This window comes from Meles meles, chromosome 11, assembly GCF_922984935.1.
Source record: "Meles meles chromosome 11, mMelMel3.1 paternal haplotype, whole genome shotgun sequence".
NCBI lineage: Eukaryota > Metazoa > Chordata > Mammalia > Carnivora > Mustelidae > Meles > Meles meles.
In genome coordinates, this window is record NC_060076.1 from 23,485,537 (window position 1) to 23,506,317 (window position 20,781).

Below are 20,781 nucleotides of genomic sequence, written 5' to 3' on the forward strand. Positions count from 1 at the left end.
GTGTTATGGCAGTGTTTAAATTCAAGAACGTACATGAAAATGGAAAAAGTATAAAATGGCTATCTGTGTGAGATTATTTCTTTATGAATGTTGTATGGTCTGTTGATTTAAGGAATTTTTAAAAATTCCTAATACCTGCAATGGAGTGCGTTGTTTGAACACAGCCCTAAGTTAAACCTATAGTAGGGAGGGGATAGAGTACCTCATTCTATGCTCGTGTTGCAAAATATTTGACTATTTGCAGACTTGGGAGATTTCTAAACGATTATCTTGTGCACTCCTTTTTTGAAATTAGTCCTTTAATTGATGAAAAAAGCTGTGGTCTAGTGGGGGAAAAAATGCATCACTAATGGGAGAGTAGCCTCTTACCTGCATTGACTTTTTTAAAGGGAAAACTTAAATTTGTTTTTGAAAAATGTTGTAGGAGGTTTCCCCTGTACTCTGCATTTTCGAGTAAGATTTTTTATACCTGATCCCAACACACTACAGGAAGAACAAACCAGGTAATAACATTTTTTTTTAAGTTTCCTTTGTAGTATATAAAAATGAGTAACCACTAAAAATATATTCTTTATCTTATCACTGTGGCCACACATTTCCTTTGGGTATAACCACACCAGTGGTTATGAAATAAGTAAAAATCAGAGGGGTACAGATTGAAATTTTCATCAGGTAATTAGTTCTCTCTCTGGGGCCTACTTACTTCCTTATTTGGTGCCATTTGGAGTCCCCTGCCTTCCACCTCCTCCTACCTCTCTCACCTGCCCAACCCCTCCTGCCCCTTGAGCCTGCGGTGGGCTGAGAAAGCACTGATTCATTTGCTAACGCGGGGTTGGGGGTGAGGGGGGGTTTGGAAGACCAGTTTGCTGAGACTATCCTCAGTCATCCACACATCAAATAGCACGGTATCTCTGTGGGGCTAGAACCGAGGCTCTTCAGGATAAAAAGAAGGGTCAGGACGGAGCATTCCCTACCAAATCCCCAGTTGGTAGAAATAGAAAGGAATGCAAGCTGGGGCAGCATCTCTCCTGGGTGAATCAGTCTGTAGAGGCCAAACGTGAGCCAGATAAGGGAGAGAGAGAGATAGGACTGTTTACCCCTCAGGGCTTGGCGAGGGGCCTGACCCTTGTTTTGTACTAGCACGTGGGTTTTCTGGATGGGGAACACGTTTGGAATGGAAGAGGCCTGTGCAGAAGGGTTGTTGCCCTTTGAATAGTGACCCTGCCTCCACTTCCACTCCCCCATAGCAATGTTGAGCCCTTTTATTAATAATATGTTTATTTTTCATAGAGAGGGAAACTTGCAGAGGTTTTTGTCTCTACCAGAAAAAAAAAAACAAAAAACACTTAATGGATGTTCAGGAATATTGACTCCTATTCTGTGTTCATTGTACCCAGAGACCCTCACCAAGAAGGTGACATTAACTCAGGCATTGAATATTGTTTTTTGTTTTGTTTTGTTTTTGAAGGTAATCACATGATGATGTTTTAACTTTTAGGATGTTTGAAGACTAAATATTAGTCTGTTAACTCTGTTTTGCTTTCTTTGTGTACCTCTTCCCTCCACAATAACAGACATTGGAGAGTTGACTGTGTTTACTGTTCAGTTGAATTTTAAGCCAGAGTAAGAGATGTCCGGTGGGGCTCATTGGGTCACCGTGGGAAGTTCACGTGGTGCTTTGAGTTTTCCCTGTAATGGTTCCTCATGCTGGTGGACTGAGGGGTTAGTGCAACAGCTCAGCTCCTGAGCCAGGGGACACAGAAAGGCAGCATAGTTGTCGGAACAGGTGTTTGAGATCACCTTACCAAGGCTCCCCCAGGCCATTATTATATACCAAGTTCTGTTGAAGGGATGCTTTGAAAATGTTATGGTGGATTTTAAGTGTGTGTGTGTGTATACACGTGTGTGGTTTTAACCCATGGATTTTGAAATCATAACCGCAGAGCAAATATGCATTTTGCTTCACAGGGCAGTCCAGAGGGACATCAGGCAAGCAAATGTTTAATAAACCAAGAGCAAGGGCAGACCCCTCTCAAACTCTCTGTTCTCTCTCTCTTTTTTTTTTTAAGATTTTATTTATTTATTTCACAGACAGAGATCACAAGTAGGCAGAGAGGCAGACAGAGAGAGGGGGAGGAAGCAGGCTCCCCGCTGATCAGAGAGCCTGATGTAGGGCTCGGTCCCAGAACCCCGGGATCATGACCTGAGCCAAAGGCAGAGGCTTTAACCCACTGAGCCACCCAGGCGCCCCAAGCTCTCTGTTCTCTTAAAATGCCAGTCATTACCCATTAAACATATGAGCAACTGTTAGGTTTCAGCACCAAGTATGAACTGCCCTGCCTAAGCTAGTAATTGTCACCTGTGGTTCTGTCTGCCCCTTGTGATGCTGGAGCTCCGGGGTATGACGTGACCAGCGGGCATGGTGGAGTACAAGGATTGCTAGGGCTGGCCTACCCCAAGGGTCCCTCTCCAGGTCATCGAGCATCCACTTCCATACCCCACCGGAGAGAAGCTCACCCTCTCTGGATGCGGACAGAATCCCTTCGCTTAGCCTCCCTGTCATTTGAGGGACGTCTGAGGAAAGGTTGGACACTGGGGATGGAGGGAGGACTAGGGAGAAAGCAGGCTGCCTTGAGACCTGTAAGGGCTGTCACGGATAAGGGGAATTAGACATACGTGGTGGTAGAATCATGGCCAGTGGGTGGAGGATGCCGGAAGGCAGATTTGGGCACAAGATGAGTAATTGGCGAGTTTTTGTTCTTCCCTAAGTCCAAGATAAAATTCAATTTGTTTGTATCCCTTCTAGAATCCCCTGAAACGTGACCCTGCCACCACCCCACCTCCCAACTTAAGATGAGTGGTGTCCCCGGGGTTGGAGTAGACTGGCTGTCACCGCCTAGGATTTGGGGCACCAGATTTCAATGTAACAGGAGTCATAACAGCAGCCACCCACATGGCTCCGACGGAGCTGGTGGGCAGCCGGGACTGCCAGATCTTTTTCCTATGCTGAGCTAGACTTCCACCATTAATTCACATGTCCTTTTTTTTTTCTTTTTAAACTTTTTAAAAAACTTTTTTTTAAAGTTTGGCCTATATTCCTGACACACAATATTCTATTAAGCCCCAGTTCTGTAGCCTACCCAAAAGTAAGTTCCTCTTAAAGAAATGTAGCTCTCAAGTGTCAGAGAAAGTGGTATTTATTGTTTTCTAAAATCCTAGGGAGGCATTCGTTGCTTTTCTGTGTGCAGTTGAGTTCATGGATGGGGTGCACTCTAGGAGTGACCTTTACATTTCTGAAGTCAGGTGTGCTGACCCCTCTTCTGTTTGATTTTTCTTTTATTCTGATCGTTAGACGTCTCCTTGACTGAGAGCCTCCACAACTGCAGTTCCTGATAAGATTATGTCATTGGACACAGTTTCATTTACTGGCAGTCTCAAAGGGAAGCTCCTTCAGGATTCCCAGGAGATGCCCTACATTTGGGCCTCCTTCCACTATTACAACTTCTTGGTGTGATGTCATGAGGTTGACTCAGACAAGGTAGCTTTTGATGAATGGTAACGTCCAGGTTCCCCTCGCATTTCTGTCCCTAGGAAGATACACGGATTAGCCCGGCTGGTCACTGGAGGGCCAGATTTACCATCAGATTATCTAGCATTCACTCCCTTCTCTGCTTTCCCCCAGTAGCATTGTAGGAGGAGAGAACACTTAATTCTGGTTGAATGTCAGCTTGGATAAACATAGGAACAAACTAGAAAGGACTGGTGATGTTCTCCTAGGTGAAAAAGATAGTCTCCAATACAGAGTAAGCGTGAATCAGCAACGGTAGGCTACATGGTGTCTCAGTGCTGGTCTTCAACATGTTAAGGGTAGTTGATGATGACAACAGGCTATGTAAAAATATCAAAGTTAGGACACTGACCCCAAGCCTGAAGTCGTTAGATACATAAGAAATTTGTAGCATAGTCAGGTTTTTTCATAGCATGGGTGTCCAGGTTAAAATAAGATCTAACTGACCCCATGTAACCTATCCGAATGTCTGTTTCCTTAAAAAAAAAAAAAAAAAAAAAAAAAGGAAGTGGTGGTTCCTACTTCAGAGCGGGCAGGAGACTGAAATGAATTCCCTGCACCTGGCCCAGATTTGTGCACACAGGAGGTAATGCTGAGTGAAGCATTCATGTCTCGGGGCACCAGCACCTTGACCTTTGAACGTATGAATGTGAAGGACCAAGGAGACCCCATGTGTTTCAAATTGCCAAAATGATCACTGTCCTGCCCCAGAATACTTCTGCATCTGTATCGTATTTCAAGAAGTTTCCCTTTTGTCCCCTTGGCCAGACGCTGGAATGTCTGTCCCATTTGAATCTGGGCTTTAAAAAAGAGTGGGAGCTAGCAGCCAAGCGGGTGTATGTCGTTTCCCTAAATATAAAGCTTTCCTTGGTGCTTGGTGGCCTGCTCAGGACTCTTGCTGCTGTCTCTGACCCGTCCCTAGACTGGGGGGAGACTCACGGGGTGCAGGGAGGGCTTGGCATGGGTTCCCGAGCACTGCCCACAAATCAGGTCCTGGGTTTTGACATTGCTCGCGGGCAAATGCTGAATTCTGCTCAGAGGTCCTGGCAGCTGGTAGCTGACTGATGTTTATGCTTTTGCTCGAGTACCCACAGTTCCCGGGACACGGGAAACAACTCAGCTGGGTGTTTGCACCCAGCCAAGGAAGTGTCCTCACAGACCCAGCTCCTGTCTGCAGCTTCACGCAGAGGGAATGTGGGTGTACGCTGCACAGCCGCCCCCCTAGCACCTGGGGGCTCCCTGTGCGTGACGCCCGCGGGGGCCTGGTGCTCTCAGAGGCCCCGAGTTTGATGGGGAATGTCCAGGGTGGGGGAGCCCACTGGCAACAGCTCCGGCTGATCGTTGGCGGGCTCAGCCACCCTTGGGACAGCAGGTGCTGGCGTGAGGCTGGGTGGAAACCAGCAGCCACACGGAACCATTGTTAGCGAAGGAGCAGCGTTGCAATGTACAAAAAGCAACCCCAAGACTTCAGGCACGAATGCGTACTTGTGTATTTTGTTTCCCAAATCTACAGATCTTGTCCTTGACTTAACACCTTTTTCTTGTATTTCCAGTATTGTGAATTAATAAAAACAATTGTTTTGTAGGCATTTGTATTTCTTACAACTGAAGATGGATATTTGTGAAGGAAGGTAATGAAAATTTCACATTCTTCTTTCCCTGTCAGTTGCCAGACACTAAAATTCCTGGTTTCAATCTAATGAGCGTGTATTTCGGGAAACAGTATTAAATCTAAACAAAGGATGGTTGTTGAAAGCAGCACCCTGCATGACACTCTGCTCTGGACATCTGTTTTTAACTCAGTCTTGATTTGGAGAAGCTGAGGTTGGAGAAACTTCTTTTCATGTTTCGATTTTATTAGCAAAGGTGCAGTTATCTTTCTGGTAAAGACCTGAGAAATGTTACAGGGAGAATGTGAGACACGCTTCATTCAGGAAGGCAGCTCGGGCCTAATTTAGGTCCACTTCCAAGCCCCTTAGTACCTACAGATGATTCATTTTCTCTCTGGGAGGCTTTGTGCTAGAAGACAGGGGCGTCTGCCTGTGAGTCAGCACGTCTTGTGTGGCAGGACCATCTCAGTGGCTGGAAGGATCTGAAATGGCTCAGGAAGGGAGGATATATGCCAAGCCACTTGTCCCTGAGCTACCTCCTCCAAATCCTGACTTTTCCCTGACTTAGGGGAGAACCTGCAGCCGGTGAACTGGTGGAAACAGTCACAGCTTATTCCCGTTCTCCTCATCCCCTCTTTCCTCCTAGCAGCCCCTCCAAGAGGGTCTTCAGAAGCCTCTGTGAGGCCCCCCACCATGTGGTTGGGGCAGTGAGACAGGATCCCATGAGACAAGGGGAACCCGTATGGGCTGCGCAGACCCCAGTTGCCACTGAGGTTTTAGAAGGAGGGAGGAGTGCAGGCCCTGCCCCACCCACTTGGTCCCAGTTGAAAGACACGTGTTGGAGGCTTACAGCAGAATAAGGGGAGGAGGGGGCCTGTCTTCCTGTCAAAGCCAGACAGCAGAGGAGAGCCGTTGGAGGTTTTCAAGTAGAAGGCACGTGGCTAGAGCAGCATCTGCAAGGACAGTAGCAGTGCAAGGACAGGAAGGCTGGAAGAGGCTAGGGTTCTTCATCTGGATGGAAGGGAGATCTGTGGGCACGGCCGTGAAGATCCTGGGGGTAGAGGAACATTCAGAAACAAGACACGTGTTGAAATCTGGACTGCCTAAACCTGTTGAAAACCCGTTCAGGGCTCTAGAATTGGAGAAGTTTTGTAATTTAGCTCCTTGTCTTACTCGGAGGAGGAAGGAGCCCCTTCTCTAGCCCAGCTGCAGGCCTTGCTTAAGCACCCCCAGAAATGAGCTCCCCATTTTGTGAGACAGCCTTCTCACATGGGGGCGTGATGCTAGAGTGATATTACCCGCTCCTCTCCCAGGTCCAGGCTGCTCTCTGCAGCAGCGGAAACTTGTCTCGCACCCCCAAGCGCTAATCTCTTTTCCCAGCAAGTATTTCTCAAACAACTGTTAGGCACTGGGCTCTGTGCTGGTCAAAAAAGACAAGGCCCTCCCCCCTAAAAGCTCTCAGTCCAGTGCTCCCCACAGGAGGAATCGGCTGTCTTCATTTTTTTCTTCTCCCAACACGATACCCCCTGTCAGTTTTGGGTGAAACCGGTTGAGGGGCACAACCGGCCTTAAATCTCTGGCATTCTCATCAGGCCTGCTGGTGGCCGTGGCCACCTCTCTCAGGAGAGGGTCTCCTACTACCAGACACTTCTGGGTGCGTCAGGGTGGGTCTGGCCATTGGTAGCTGTGGATCTTTTGACAGACTGGATGAATCTGGTTAGCCTTCTTCCTAGGTGTCCTGACTGAAACCGTCAGTGGTGGGCGGTGCCCAAGGCATGCCCTCCTTCCCGCTGAGCTCGGTGACATTGGCCCTCAGATGGAGACCCTAAAGCCTAGAGGGAAAGATTCTTTTTTCATTGATATTTACACTAGTCTTTGGAAATGTTCTTTTTTGACATATTCATAAGGTTGTTCCATCCATGTGGATGGAACCTCCTTAGCCTGTCTCCTCAGGTGTTCCCCGAGTCCCATTCACCTGCTCTGCCTCTAGTGGGGACCCTAAATTAGGTTTCCTTGAAGCCCATCTTGGTAGGAGAGCGAGTAGCTGGTGTCTGCTCTCCCCACGGGCTCTCTGGGCCTCCAGATGAACAAACAGATGGTGAGTATTGCTGGACGTGTCTCCAGACTTGGAGAGATCGTTGAGAAGTTCTAGCAGGGAATACCTAGTAACTTCAGGAAAGTTGGGGTCCCCTCACATAGGGAAGGCTACCTTCTTGTGCAGCTACAGGATGGGGCATAGCACAGCAGACAGGAAGGGGAACCCTGTGCTGGCCAACCTGATTAGTCAGAGACATGGGGGTGACTCACATCTTGGGAATTTCATGAGCTGCCATGGAAACAGCACTTTTTCTCCACTTAGCCTGGGGCTGCCAGGAAGAATGCTCTTAAAATCTGTGTCTCCCCACCCTGCAAGCCTTCATTCGTGCTGCTTGTAGTTGGCCCCTCTGCAGTGTGTTTCTCCACCTGGCAGGGATCCCTGGCCCAGGTCTGGTGGCCAGGCTCCTAGGCAGATGGTAGAGTTCACGGTTGAACAGAGAAGGGAGCAGCCAGAGGATTCGCAGTATAACTAAGCTAGAGGTGGTGTCATTGGTAGAAACAGGGTGTTTGGAGGGCAGTGAGCCTAAGGGAAGGGAGCTCAAGTCTAATGTCCAGTCCACGGGTTTCTAGTAGGTGGCAGGCAAACTGGGAGGCAGACAGACATATTCCCTATAGATCAGAAGCTTCAGGAGGGTAAACAGATTTAGGAATCTTAAAAAGTAATTGTTACTAAGTAATTTGGAGCTCACAAGAGTTTTAAAATTTTAAGAATCCTTTTCTGTTTTCCACACCTTTCTAGTCAGGGATTTAGTTAGAAAGCGCTCCGAAAGGTCTCACGTCTTTACTGGAAAGATACGGAAGCTACCCAATGATCTAAGAGTATAATTTTTCTCACATTTCCTCTTAGTGATATGAGCCTGACCTTTCTTGACCAGCCAAAACCTTGGCCAACATTAGACCTCTCGCTTCATGGTATTTGTATTAATGTGTATTATTTAAAACATGACAAAGTTCTCTTTTAATTGTGAATCTACAGTGTTCCGTTTATCTTTAGTATTTGAGTTACGTCCTAAAATTATCTTTATTATGATTCATGATGTCTTTTTAATGGCTAATCTAAGAAAGAAGACAGGTGTTGCCCATCATGGCTGTTTCAGGCTGTCGTTGGCTCTTGTGACTTTGCTGATATGTTTTTCTCTTGACAGGTTAACCTGCCCTCTTAACTCGGCAGTGGTTCTAGCATCCTATGCAGTACAATGTAAGTCACCAAGGGAGCGTTTCACGGGACAGACTGTTCTGACCGATGTGTTAAGAAAGTCACTGGCCTTTCCCGTTTGACCAGGTCACTTCCCCTCTTCCCAGGAATCCCGTTGGGCAAGCTTCTCTCTGGTTGTCGGGATACTCCCACTTTCCCCCTGACACACACTCTGCTGGCACTGGGATGTTGGTTAGGGAAGGTGTGGATGAGTCTATTAGGCAGAAGTCACCTATCACACAACGCATTAAGCAGACGCTCGCCCACGTATTAGATCTCATCACGAACCCCGATGGGGCAAATATTTCTACCATTTGCCTCTTACAGACATGGAAACCAAGTCCCGTGATTAAGGCTCTGCTGGAGACCACTCATCCTGCTTTCTTAGGATCCAAGGAATTTATTTTTGGAGTGTATTTTGGACCCAGAGTTCCTGGGTCGTTTGTTGGTCTGTAGCATCATTGTCCTATAGAAACATATCGTGAGCCACATGTGTCCTTTTAAGTGTCTAGTACCCAGGGGTGCCTGGGTGGCTCAGTGGGTTAAAGCCTCTGCCTTCAGCTCAGGTCATGGTCCCAGGGTCCTGGGATCGGGCCCCTCATCAGGCTCTCTGCTCAGCGGGGAGCCTGCTTCCTCCTCTCTCTCTCTCTCTCTCTCTGTCTGCCTACTTGTGATCTCTGTCTGTCGAATTAAGTGTCTAGTACCCAGTATTAAAAAGGAAAACTAAACAGGTGAGATTAGCTTTAATATTTTAACTACTCCAGTCTATCCCACATATTATCATTTCCGTATATAAGCAACATAAAAATTAACAAGGTATGTTACATTTTGTTTTCCTATGAAGTCTTTGAAAACCAGCACATCTCAGTTTGGACCAGCCATGTCTCAAGGGCTCAGTGGCCATATATTGCTAGTGGCTGCCACGTTGGGTAGAAAACCCATATGGAATTTCCCATCAAGGCCTGCTTAAGTTTAAGAATCACTCATTCAGCAAAACTGTGCTGAGAATATATACCGCGTCAGGCACCATGGTAGATGCTGGCTGTGCACAGTGGATAGAGTACCCAGCCAGAAGGAAGGCAAAGTATTGCTTCCCAGTTAGCCATGTGGTGTCAGGCAGACTTCCATGGGGGCCCAGGACTTAGGAAGGCCCCTCTCCCTTTCTCTGCTCTGCGCACCGTCTTGGCCTGTTAGCCCTCTTGGCTGACTGTGTGGTAGGGAACAGAAAGGGCAAGACAGGTCTTAGAGCAGGTGCTGGCTGAATTACTCATTCGACTTTGGTCTCAGAGGCAAAGTAGCCAGAGAAGGCTGACAGGGACTCCTGAGGCGGCCTTAAGTCTGTCCACACCCCTGGGTTCAAGGAACAGGTGTAGGAGAGGTGAAGGACAAGTTGACGGGGCCTGCCCTTGTCTGCCCACCTGCGTGATGCCAGGAAGTGGAAGATGGACTTTTAACAGTGACCCCACTCCCTTGTGAGGGAAGACCTAGTATCAGTCTCCCCAGAGAGCCTGCATCTCCTCCCCAGTGGAAAACTGAGAAGAGGTGGCACAGTGGTGGGTCTGAGTAGTCTGGAAAGTTCCCCTGTCCCTGCAGTGCAGCCGGAACAGACCCAGCCATGTTGCATCTGGAAGGGAAGTGACGCAGCCATAGCCGACCTGTGTCCCTGCCGGTCTCTAGACCTCATGGCCTCCACCCCTGCCAGGCGGGTGGGCTGAAGAAACCAGCTTTGCCACATCCCGGAGGGAGCCTGGTGTCCGTGGCTACAGCTTCCGCTCTGAGGGCTGGGAACACTTTGGGAAAGGACGTAGCTTTGCATGAAGCCACACTCGGTCTAAAGCCCGGCTTCTCCATTTGCCACTTAATGTGGCAATGGGATAATTTCCTGAATTCCCATTTTTTCGCCTGTAAAACCGAGGTGAGGACGGTGACTATGATAACTCAGAATTGGCTGTGTGAGCCAAACCACACGTGTGAGGCAGTCTCCAACTGGAAACTCTGCACTTGGACTCTTGCTGTTAACTGAGTCGACCAGAGCACACCTGACCATGTTATCTGGGTTTTGGCTCTTTGCCTCATACATGCAGGACCCTGAGCACCCCCAGGCCTCAGCTTCTTCATCTGTCAAGTGGGGCTAACACTGTTTCCTTCATGGGGTCGCAGTGAAGAGGGAATGCGTTATTATGTGGAAAGCTCTCAGAATCGTGCCAGGCGTAAGGCGAGCGTTGACTCTCACTCTGTTTTCATGTCGGCCCAGAAGCAAGCTTTCTAAAGAATGGCCTGTTGTAAACAATCGACTCTACTTAGAGTGAAATGTAAGACCCGAATGAGAAAATCCTACTCTAAGCTTCGGTGGTCAGATTCCCCTCTGCAAACGAATGCCAGATTGGGGACTAAAAGAATTTACGAGCACCCAAAAATTACAAACTAGTGTCTGTGGGAGCCTTGGCCTCACTGGCATGCTCATAAAAAGATGGGTTGTCAGGCAAGCATTTTAAAGTATAAGCCCTTTATCCCTCTGCTCTCAGGAAGTACCTACGTATTTTCCCCTGTACTTCTGTGCTCGCGTGCCTGTAAGGTGAATTCTTGGAGAGGACACGGTGGGATGTCTGAATCGTATCTGCTACATCTCACCAGATTGTCCCCACCGTGTGGCTGAGGGAGATAGGAGCAAACCAAGAGCACACTTTCTTACTAGATAAAAAGACACGTAGGCAAATAACCTGCAAAGACTGTAGGTTGCCGGTGGCCTCAAGTATCGATGAGGCTCGAAGAATGAAATTTTTTAAAAATCTGTATTTACTCTGTAATGTCCGTTGATCTCTGTCACACCCAGGTTCTGCACCCGCCTCAGGGTGAACGGACGGACAAAGCACGGTCTCTGCAAGGCAAGGGTCTCCTGCCCAGTGGGGAGGCACAAGTGGGCCAGCCGATGCTGACAGTGAGGGCAGGCACGGGGGGGTGCCCTCCATCCTGCGTGGGGGAGAAGAAGCGAGTGAATCTGGAAAAGCTTCTTAGTCGTGACCCCTGAGAAAAACCTCCAAGGTCAAGTGGGAGATGGATAAATAACATGCAAGGGACTGATGTAAGGGACTTGCCGCACAGAACAGTTTAGCAGCTTGAAATGCTGCACATTTGAGTGCCTAGAATATACTCTCTCTTTCCTGCACAATATCAAACATGAGCCAGAAGAATGCATGGAACTTAAGACAATGTATTTCCCATATAAACGCTCATTTCCTTTTCTTCCTGCTATAATTAGCTTTTGCGTGTGGTGCTTCTCCACAAATAGGAAAGTGTATTACTCTGGAGGTTAGGGTGTGTGGTATAGTAAGTAGAGGAAGAGTATGGACTCTGGTCAGGGTGTAGGCTCCAAGTTACCAGCTGAGCAAAGTGAGGGCAGGTCACTTCTTTAAGTCTCCCTTCCCTTAACTATTTCATGGGGATGAATGCAATGTCTGTCACTGGGTGGTCATGAGCGTCTAATGGGTCCATGACTTTGAAACCATCATGGGATGCTCCCTACGTGCTCTGAGTGTTTGTAGATGACTGTTTGACTCTGTTTCCCTCTAGTGGTTAGCATAGCACTTTGCGTGGAGCAGCGGACTACTGTTTCTAGGGAAAACCACCCTACTGGGAGGTTCCTTCATTCAGATGTTTTTCGGTGACTTGACTGAAGACAGTCTTGCTATTCATGTTTGCAGAAGGGCCCAGGGGTTGGAACTTGTCATCTAATATGGATGACCCACTCAAGATCCAAGAGAATCTCTATGAGCTGATGAAACCAACCGAGTAAAATTCAATAGGACTCTTCTGGGAGGCAAAGGAAAGTCTCTTGCAGAATCTGGCTGCCTTCTGGGGACATGACCACTGTCCTCAGCAGATGGCTGGCCAGCACCAGCTCAGACCTGGCAGGCAGGCTGGTGGAGACGGTGAGAGCACCAGCTGGGGCACAGATCACCTGGGTTCTGGTCTTGACTGCAGAGAGTGGCTTCTGTGAAGTGAGAGAAGTTCCTTCTCTCAACCAGTTTCTTTCCTTTATCTGTTTGTATGTTTCTTCCCTTTTAAAATGAATTACACAAGGTAATTTTAAGGCTTTCTCAAGCTGTCTTCATTAGCGGCTATGTCAGGGCATCCAAATTATTTCCTATAAACACACGTACACACTTTACCACGTACAGACTTGCCTATAAGCCACACTTGTGCTTCCAAAATCCAGCCTTGACATTTCTGTTCCATAGCTCAGCTGCATCTGGCCGGCCTTAACAGCCTGTGGTCTCCCCTTGGCCAAGTCTGCCTGCATAGATCATTTGGCTTTCTGCCCTCTTCCCCTTCCAAAACTGAACTTTGTAGTAGCTTTTGTTTGGTTTAGTTCCAGCATCTGTGAGCGCCTGCTGTGTGCCATCCATAGGTGCCAGGCCCCGCAGATGAGTCTGCCTCACTCCCAACCCCCAGGGAAGACTGTAAGGAGGAAACAGCCCCTCGTTACAGTGTGGATCTCATAGGGCACCTGTTACCGTGTGATGGCAACTGAGGGGGAGCGGGGCCACACGGATGTAAAGAAAGACATGCTTTGTCTCTCCTCTCATCTTTGTGATGAAATCCGCCTGGGCAGCTCACCAGCTCTTGTCCTTCCCTTCTGAGACTGGCCATGAAGCATCACTGCAGCTTCTCCCAGTCCCCATCCTTGTGACACAGAAGGAACTGTGTGATTTAGAAATCTGTGTCGACTGGGTGCCATGAAATGTCAGTCCGCAGGAGGCCCCTGGTACTGAAGCCAGCGGCAGGAAGAATTCTTCAAAACCTTTGGAAAGATCGAGGTTAATATTTTTAAGAAAAAGATGAAAGCGTCTCATTAAGAAAATGAAATACTGGATAATTTGCTCATCAGAACTAGAACTTGTTTTTCTCATATTTTTATAAAGCAGGAAAACCTGAATCTTGGAGAAGGGAAGCAGGTGTCCTTGGGTCCCCCAACCAGATCCTTGGCTGTTCCACCCAGAGTCTTTGTCCCATTCTCAACAGTCCAGACACCCAGGTGGTTTGAATCCTCAGGGCAGCCATGTACACTTGTACAGGTTGGCTACTGAACCACTCTCAGGAATACCAGTGACACCATACACATCAGCGAGTCATGTTTGTAGAATGGCAGTTAAGGATCTTGAGGGAGAGGTGTTGTTTGGACCAGGGATGCATCTGATAATCCCTCTAGAAGGTCCTCTTCCTCTTCTCTTTGCTGTTGTAGGTTCGCTATATTTCCCTGACTCCCCTAAGAAGGTTTCCTTCTTCCCAAGAGCCCTGCCTTCAGCCTTGCTGAGGCCCAGACCCATCAGCCCCACCCACTCCCATCCCTCATGCCATCCCCCACTCTCCCACTGTGCTTCCCAACACATCCTGTTCCATTTCTTCTACACTTTCCCAAATTCCAGGGAGCCGGTCAGGGTGCAGGGAGTAGTCAGGTCAGCATGCCCTCTCTCCTGCCCACACCCATTGTTCTAGGGCAGGTTGGTCCAGTGTCCTCATCGCCCTGGGGTATTAGGGAGTCCGTCTGCCTCGTGTCTGGTGGAGGGTGTGGTGTTTTTGAGTGGGCTCCCTTCTGTGTAAGTATCCAGGCTAGGGTACAAACTGCTGTGCTCGCCAATCTGTGGGTTTAGAACAGGACCTAGCTTACCCTAGGACGTTGGAACGTCCGGCCTCAGGGAGAGAGCACTCAGCAGAAGCATGCGCGGTGGTACCGAGCCCATCTAGGGGTCCGTTAAAAATGTGGAATCTGGAGCAAATGAGCAGCTCTATCACACGTGGTGGTAGAACCTCTCAGAAGAATGCTTCCAGGGTCTTTCTCGTGATGCTGTCCATGCTTGTGAATACAGACCAAACTGAAAAGGTGATTTCCTCCTTGTTCTGTCTTCGTAGCTCATTTTGGAGACTATAATTCTTCCATCCATCATCCGGGCTATCTTTCCGATAGTCAGTTTATCCCAGATCAGAACGATGACTTTTTAACGAAGGTGGAATCCCTCCATGAGCAGCACAGGTGAGAGGAGGGGAGGGGCGGCCTCCTTTGGGAACCCCAGTCGGACATTTCAGACCTCGTGCTCCTGTAGGTTTGATGTGTTCGCTTCCATTTGTTCCCGAGACCTCTTTTAAGCTGTCGGAGGGGTTGTGAACCTTTGCGCTGCTACGCGAGCAGATATATTTGGCATAACTAGCGTTTCTGTAAAGTGCAAAATCCAGTAAGCGTTTAGGGGGATTTACAGCGTTCTTTTTTTAGGATGTCGTTAAAATCTGTTAATTCCTAGGGGGAATGCCCTTTTGAAACCTGACTGCCCCACAAATTGACCTACCAGTCAAACCTTTGAACAGTTGACCGCACTTCGTAAAACAGGCGGCTCCTTCAGGCCCCACGGAACAGACAGGCAGATGGACGAATGCCACCAGGCTGTGTGACTCCCACATCCTTTGTGGGCTCGGGTCATGAAACGGCCTTCATTCCAGAAGGGAGCACCAGTCTTCAGCAGCTGCCTCGGGCCAAGCCTGTACTCCAGCAATCATGCCCCCTTCTGGCTCCCTCGTCCTTTGCCTCATTTTATTCAGAGTTGCAGTAGCATCCGTTCAGTCCAGCTCAGATAAGGGCCCTCCCGACCGGGAAGGCCAGGTCTCGAGGGCCCTGCCATTCTTGGGAAGGTTGGAAAAACAAAGGCCAAGCAACCAGCGTCCCTTCTAAAAGGCGCTGCCAATCCTCCCTCCCAGAATTGTTTCCCAGGCAGAAGCCAGCATCCTAAAATAGGACAGTGACGTTTGAGGGTTTGAGGCCGCTGGAAGGATAGATAAAGGTGGAAAGACCTGAAGAGCGCCTATCAAGTAAGCAGCTTGGAACAAGGAAGGTGGGAATTTTAAAAGGTGGCTGTCTTTTGTATCTGAGGACTGAGAACCTACTGAGAAAGAGGTACTTAGGAAAGGACTGAGCAGGCTAGATGAAGTCCCCTTCAATGGCTTTAAGGTCAGACTGTTTTAGATTAATAACATAAGGTATTTAATGACCTGACAGAAATGTTACCAACTTGGAGGGGATTTTTATTTTAAAAACTGGAGTTTTATACTCTACTGATTGGCAAACTCTGCGTCTTCTCTCCTCTCCTGCAGTGGGCTAAAGCAGTCAGAGGCTGAATCTTGCTTTATCAACATAGCACGGACCCTCGACTTCTATGGCGTGGAGCTGCACAGTGGTAGGGTAGGTACCCTTGACCCAGTCTGGTTCAAAAAGTAACTTCCAGAAGTTTGAAAACTTCTTGAAATGGCCTTTTCCAGTATTTAAAAAAAAAAAAAAAAAACAAAAAACAACCAAAAAAAAACCCCACAACCTTTTTCAGTAATATTCGGAAATTTTATAAAGTACTGTTGAGTTTGGTTGGTTATTTATCCGATTGCTTTTCTCATGTTTCATGTTTCCATGGGATTGGGGTGGGGGGGTCATGGGGATTAGAAATGAGTAGTTTTTGTAAGATGATTTCATGTTATGGTTAAAGAAGCAAAAAGTGTGTATATCCATTTTCCAGGTGATGCTTTAGTGAACCAAGGTTTTTACTGTTTCATCTCAGTGCTGCTCAGAATATCACTAACTGCTCAAATATGACAGCTTTTAAAAATCATAGTGGTATGATCATGCAAACCAGTAAATATTTTAAATTGATTGGGACCTTTTAAATACAACTAATATCCTTCATCTACTGAGCACTTTCTATCTGCCAGATACTGTGGCTTGCTTATTTCCTGTAGTAATGCCATGAGGTGAGTATTATTACCCCCATTTTACAGATGGAGAAACTGATACTCAAGGACGTCTCAAAGGTCAAATAGCACAGAAGTAACAGCTTCTGTACATGACCCCGGCACTGTCTAATCGGCATCTGATCTTTATATTTTTGCCAGTAATTGGCCCCCATCGTATCCAAAAGGAAGCAAATATTGGTTGAACACCTAATAGGTACTAGTCATTGCTCGAGATGCTTTTCATGAGACCCCAAGTTCTCATTTAAAGATCATAGCAACCTTGTGATGTCGGTATGCTAATCATCCCATTTTACAGTGAGAAAATGGAGGCTCAGAGAAGTTGAGTAAATGACCAAACTTTCATCTGTAGAATATTTTTGCAATTCATAAACACGCTTTCATCTCTTTTGTGTCCCTTCAATCCTGTAACTGTGTGATAGGCAAGTTATGACCTAAGTAATAAAGTAGGAAAAATATATGGGATCAACTTTGGGACTTGACGGTTAATTTTAATTACATTTGCAAATAATAACTTGTCATAGAACGTTGTGGAGAACTTTCTGCAGTGGTGAAGTGGGCTTTCTGTGTGTCTGAGTTGAGTGCTCTCCCCACCACCTGTGTCCCATGAGACACCTCAGGCCAGATGATTACCTGCCTGGCTGACACCTCACAGGGGATCGGAGGGAGTTGGGTTATCTTTGGCTATGCTGGATCTTCCGAAAACCTCTAAATATCAATAACCTGATACCATAAAGCTAGTTCTGCAGTAATTCAAAAGCTGCGGTGGGTCCCACAGACCCTCCAGGGGCCGTCCTCCTTACAGTGACTCACCCGCCAGGCTGCTTCCATCCTGTGGCTTCACCAGCTCCACACATGGCCTCATGCTTGTGACACATAAAGAGGAGGCGGGAAAATTGCACAGCACCTCTTAAAGGGTTCAGCCCAGAAGAGACCCATCACTTCTCCTAGAGCGCTGACCACGACTAGTCATAGGACCCTGGCCTTCTACACGTACAGCTGGGGAATGTGGGGACAGCGTGGGAATTTAGTGAACAGGGACTGTCCCGAGATGAGCTGCATATGACTTCAGTTGGGTGACCAGTAGTGAATGTTCTCTGGACTTTCTCGCCTGTATCAGCACGGTTTTCTTTGGCTAGTTTCTCTGATTCCCTGGGTTCGCATCACTGTTCACAAGTGATTTGTCCGGCCGCATCTTGGGAGGCAAAAGGGAATGAAAGTTTATTACGCCTGCCGTGTGTTCTGTAATTTCAGCCCAAAAAAAAACCCTTGGAGAGGTTTTTGATAATCCTTATTGTACAAAGGGAAAAAATGAGGCTCAGGAGCCCAAAATAACACCGTTAGTAAGCGGCAAACCTAACTTTCACACTCCGTGATAACTAAGTCAGACTGTGCCCCACTCCTTTTTTAATATAATTACAAGTATCTGACTGGGTATGTTGGGATATAGATGACTCAGGGGAAGGAACCGTTTTATTTTTAAATTTTACTGTACTCACCTTGTTTTGAAATAAATTTGAACACCTTATAGTTGCTCTATCTTCTGTATTTTCATTGTCTATGGCAATGTGTAACACACAGGCTCTTTTTTTTATTTTTTTAAAGATTTTATTTATTTATTTGATGGAGAGATCACAAGTAGTCAGAGAGGCAGGCAGAGAGAGAGGGGGAAGCAGGCTCCCCGCTGAGCAGAGAGCCTGATTGGGGCGGGGGGGGCTCGATCCCAGCACCCTGGGATCATGACCTGAGTCAAAGGCAGTGGCTTAACCCACTGAGCCACCCAGGCACCCCTAGCACACAGGCTGTTAATGAAGGTCGAGTGTATTGGATTTACAGGCAATATTTCTTTGTTCATTGGGTTTAAAGTCAGCAGTCCTATGCTTCACAACAACAGATAGCTAACGCCTTTCCAGTGATGGGAGTGGAGATTGGTGGAAAGCTGTGCAGAGGGCAAGGCCTTCCTGTTGCCAGCATAGCATCTAAATGTTGCAAATGTACGATTATAGGATGCTCAGGGCAGGATTCTGCAGCATGATGAGTGGGCCTGCCTGGTAACTCTCTGAGCTGGTGGGACCCAGCTGTTGCTCTCAGGTGGCATGTGTTCACTTTGGATGAGTCTGATGCTGAGTACTTGGATCTAAAGTGTCCCGTGCCTGTTTTCCATAAGATTTTCCCTCTGGAGCGTATACATGCTGCTGTTTATAAAAGCATGGGTGCTTGACTGATCGGAGGGCATCTGCATGACTGCAACGTGCCGTGAATCTGAGCTCTTCCCTTTTCCAGGATCTGCACAATTTAGAGCTAATGATTGGGATTGCTTCTGCGGGCATCGCCGTGTACCGAAAATACATTTGCACAAGTTTCTATCCTTGGTAAGTGCGAACCGCTTCTAATTATTTTCTGAATCATGCCTTAAAAATATGCTGAACAAAAGAAATGTTGTCTCTAATTTTAAATTTTTATTTCTGAAGGCAGGATGGAGACTTTACCCCCTAGGTTTTTCCCTCCGACCTGGGGGGTTGACCCAGATTCAGTACTTGGGCAAAGTGAACTGGGTTTTCCCCGGCATCCCCTTCCCCTAGTCACTGTGTGGTTTGGGATACTGTGTGGAAACATGGATAAAACGGCGCAAGGCAGGTTTTGGAGTGAAGGAGTCCTGGGAAGTGCACTGGCCAGAAGTCTAAGGACTTCCTCTGTGCAGGAACTGTATTGTTAATGTGGTTCCTTAGTTATTAGTTGGATTTTCACCAAGTGTTCAGACTCGAATCCTCACAAGACCACTCTGGAAAAGGCAGTGCTTTCCAAGGCCTTTGTAGCGCAGGACTTGAGGGCCCAGGCTCAGATCCACGCATTCTTAGTTGGATGATCCTGAGCACTTTGGTGAGGTCACTGAGCCTCCGTTTTGCCATCTGAACATTGGGTATAATCCTACATTTCAGGACTGTTGGAACACCTAGTTGAGGGACTGCTAGCAAAGCTTTCAGTAGGGGACCTGGCATATAAAAATGCTGCCCGTCGGGGCTATCATCATGTTCTCATGCAAACAATAGAGATGCTGCTTGACACATGGTCAGTAAGTACCAGAGCTGGATGTGGACCCAAGTCTGTCTGGCTACTGTCCGTCCTCCTTTTGCTCCGCACTGCCCTCAGGTGTCCTCTCCGGGCACACACCAGCCCAGGCAGAGCTGCAGCCTCACCAAAGCAGCTGACCGCAGAGAGAGCACATGGCCCATGGTTCTTGTTATTATTTAAAAGTTACATCATAATCCAGCGGCCCCTGTGTGATACTCAGCTTCAGTCAGCTCCTTGGCATCTGGCTGAGGCGACAGGCTGCCATCACTCCTACCCTGAGGTAAACTGGGGAAGCCATGACCCCACGCTCCTCATGATCGCAGACGGAAGACACACATCCAGAGATGTCCGCTGCTGCCTGGCTCTCCCTCAGTGCATTCTGTGTGCTTTGTTTTTTGCAGGGTGAACATTCTAAAAATTTCTTTCAAAAGGAAAAAGTTCTTTATACATCAGCGACAGAAACAGGTGAGTTATGTCTACGCTTGCTTTGTTTCTTGTGTTTGTAGCCACTTAAGCCGTTAGTTCTGCGGCAGGGGATGGCAGCTGGCTGTGTGGGTGACTGGGGAGAAAGAGCTCGGTGTGTGCTGTGCAGAAAATGGAACCGGAGTCCTGAGTTCCCTCTAGAATTTGTGGCTTATCAGGTTGGAGATGTAACTTGCTTGGGAGTCTGTGACGAGGGGTTTGGATCTTCAATGCTCCACCTCCACTGACCAGCTGGGCAGGCTCCTTAACGTCCCCTAGCCCAAGCGACCTTGTTCCGGCAATGCAGTAGTGCCTGCCTCTCGGGGAATCCAGAAGGTTAAGTAAAAGAGCACTGGTCAGAACACCTGGCATGATCCCACGCGGGGTGGCAATAAATGTCAGCAAGCTGAGGTTCTTCCCTTAATGTGTTTCTAGTGCACAGTAAAGGGACCTGGGTGGCTCTGTCGGTTGAGTGTCTGATGTCAGCTCAGGCCACGATCTTGGGGTCCAGGGATCAAGCTCTATGGCAAGCTCTGTGCTCTCTCTCTCCCTCTCTCTCAAATAAATAAAATCTTTTAAAAAATAAAATAAAATGCGCAGTAATCTTTGCACGTATCTCCTAAGAGGAGACCACTGCTCTCCAGATGACTGCAGTTGAAGAAGAGAACTTGAAGGTATGGAAGCTTAGGCTCCCACAGCTACCCAGGGAGGAGCTAGAATTCCAATCGGAGACGCCTGCTCTTTCCACGACCCCACACTCTGTCCTGTTGTGCTCTGTATTTTTCTCTTACTGTCCTTATGTTCATTTCCCAGGGTTTCAGAGATAATATGTTCTTAAAATGGCTTCACCTAGCATGGAATGAGGACACAAAAGGACACATGGAAATGAGGACAGTAAAGCTCAGAGCAAACTAGGACTAGAATCTGGGTCTCCTGAGCCCCCCCTCCATTGCAAGATTGAAGGTGGCCCCAAAATGTACGAGGTGGTAATT

General features: G+C 47.7%; 1 protein-coding gene across 9 annotated transcripts in view; it reads left to right on the forward strand.

Moving 5' to 3' along the window:
- The window catches only part of PTPN3 (protein tyrosine phosphatase non-receptor type 3), a 110,574-nt gene that overhangs the window by 39,886 nt on the left and 49,907 nt on the right, over positions 1-20,781 (forward strand). For 8 of the 9 annotated variants that reach the window (XM_046021976.1, XM_046021974.1, XM_046021973.1 and 5 more), the window contains 7 exons: positions 425-503; positions 5,155-5,199; positions 8,421-8,473; positions 14,381-14,501; positions 15,611-15,698; positions 18,539-18,627; positions 19,729-19,792. In XM_046021976.1, the coding sequence (XP_045877932.1) occupies positions 425-503; positions 5,155-5,199; positions 8,421-8,473; positions 14,381-14,501; positions 15,611-15,698; positions 18,539-18,627; positions 19,729-19,792 (539 nt within the window). The remainder of the gene's footprint in view (positions 1-424; positions 504-5,154; positions 5,200-8,420; positions 8,474-14,380; positions 14,502-15,610; positions 15,699-18,538; positions 18,628-19,728; positions 19,793-20,781) is intronic. The other variant, XM_046021981.1, reaches the window with a different exon arrangement.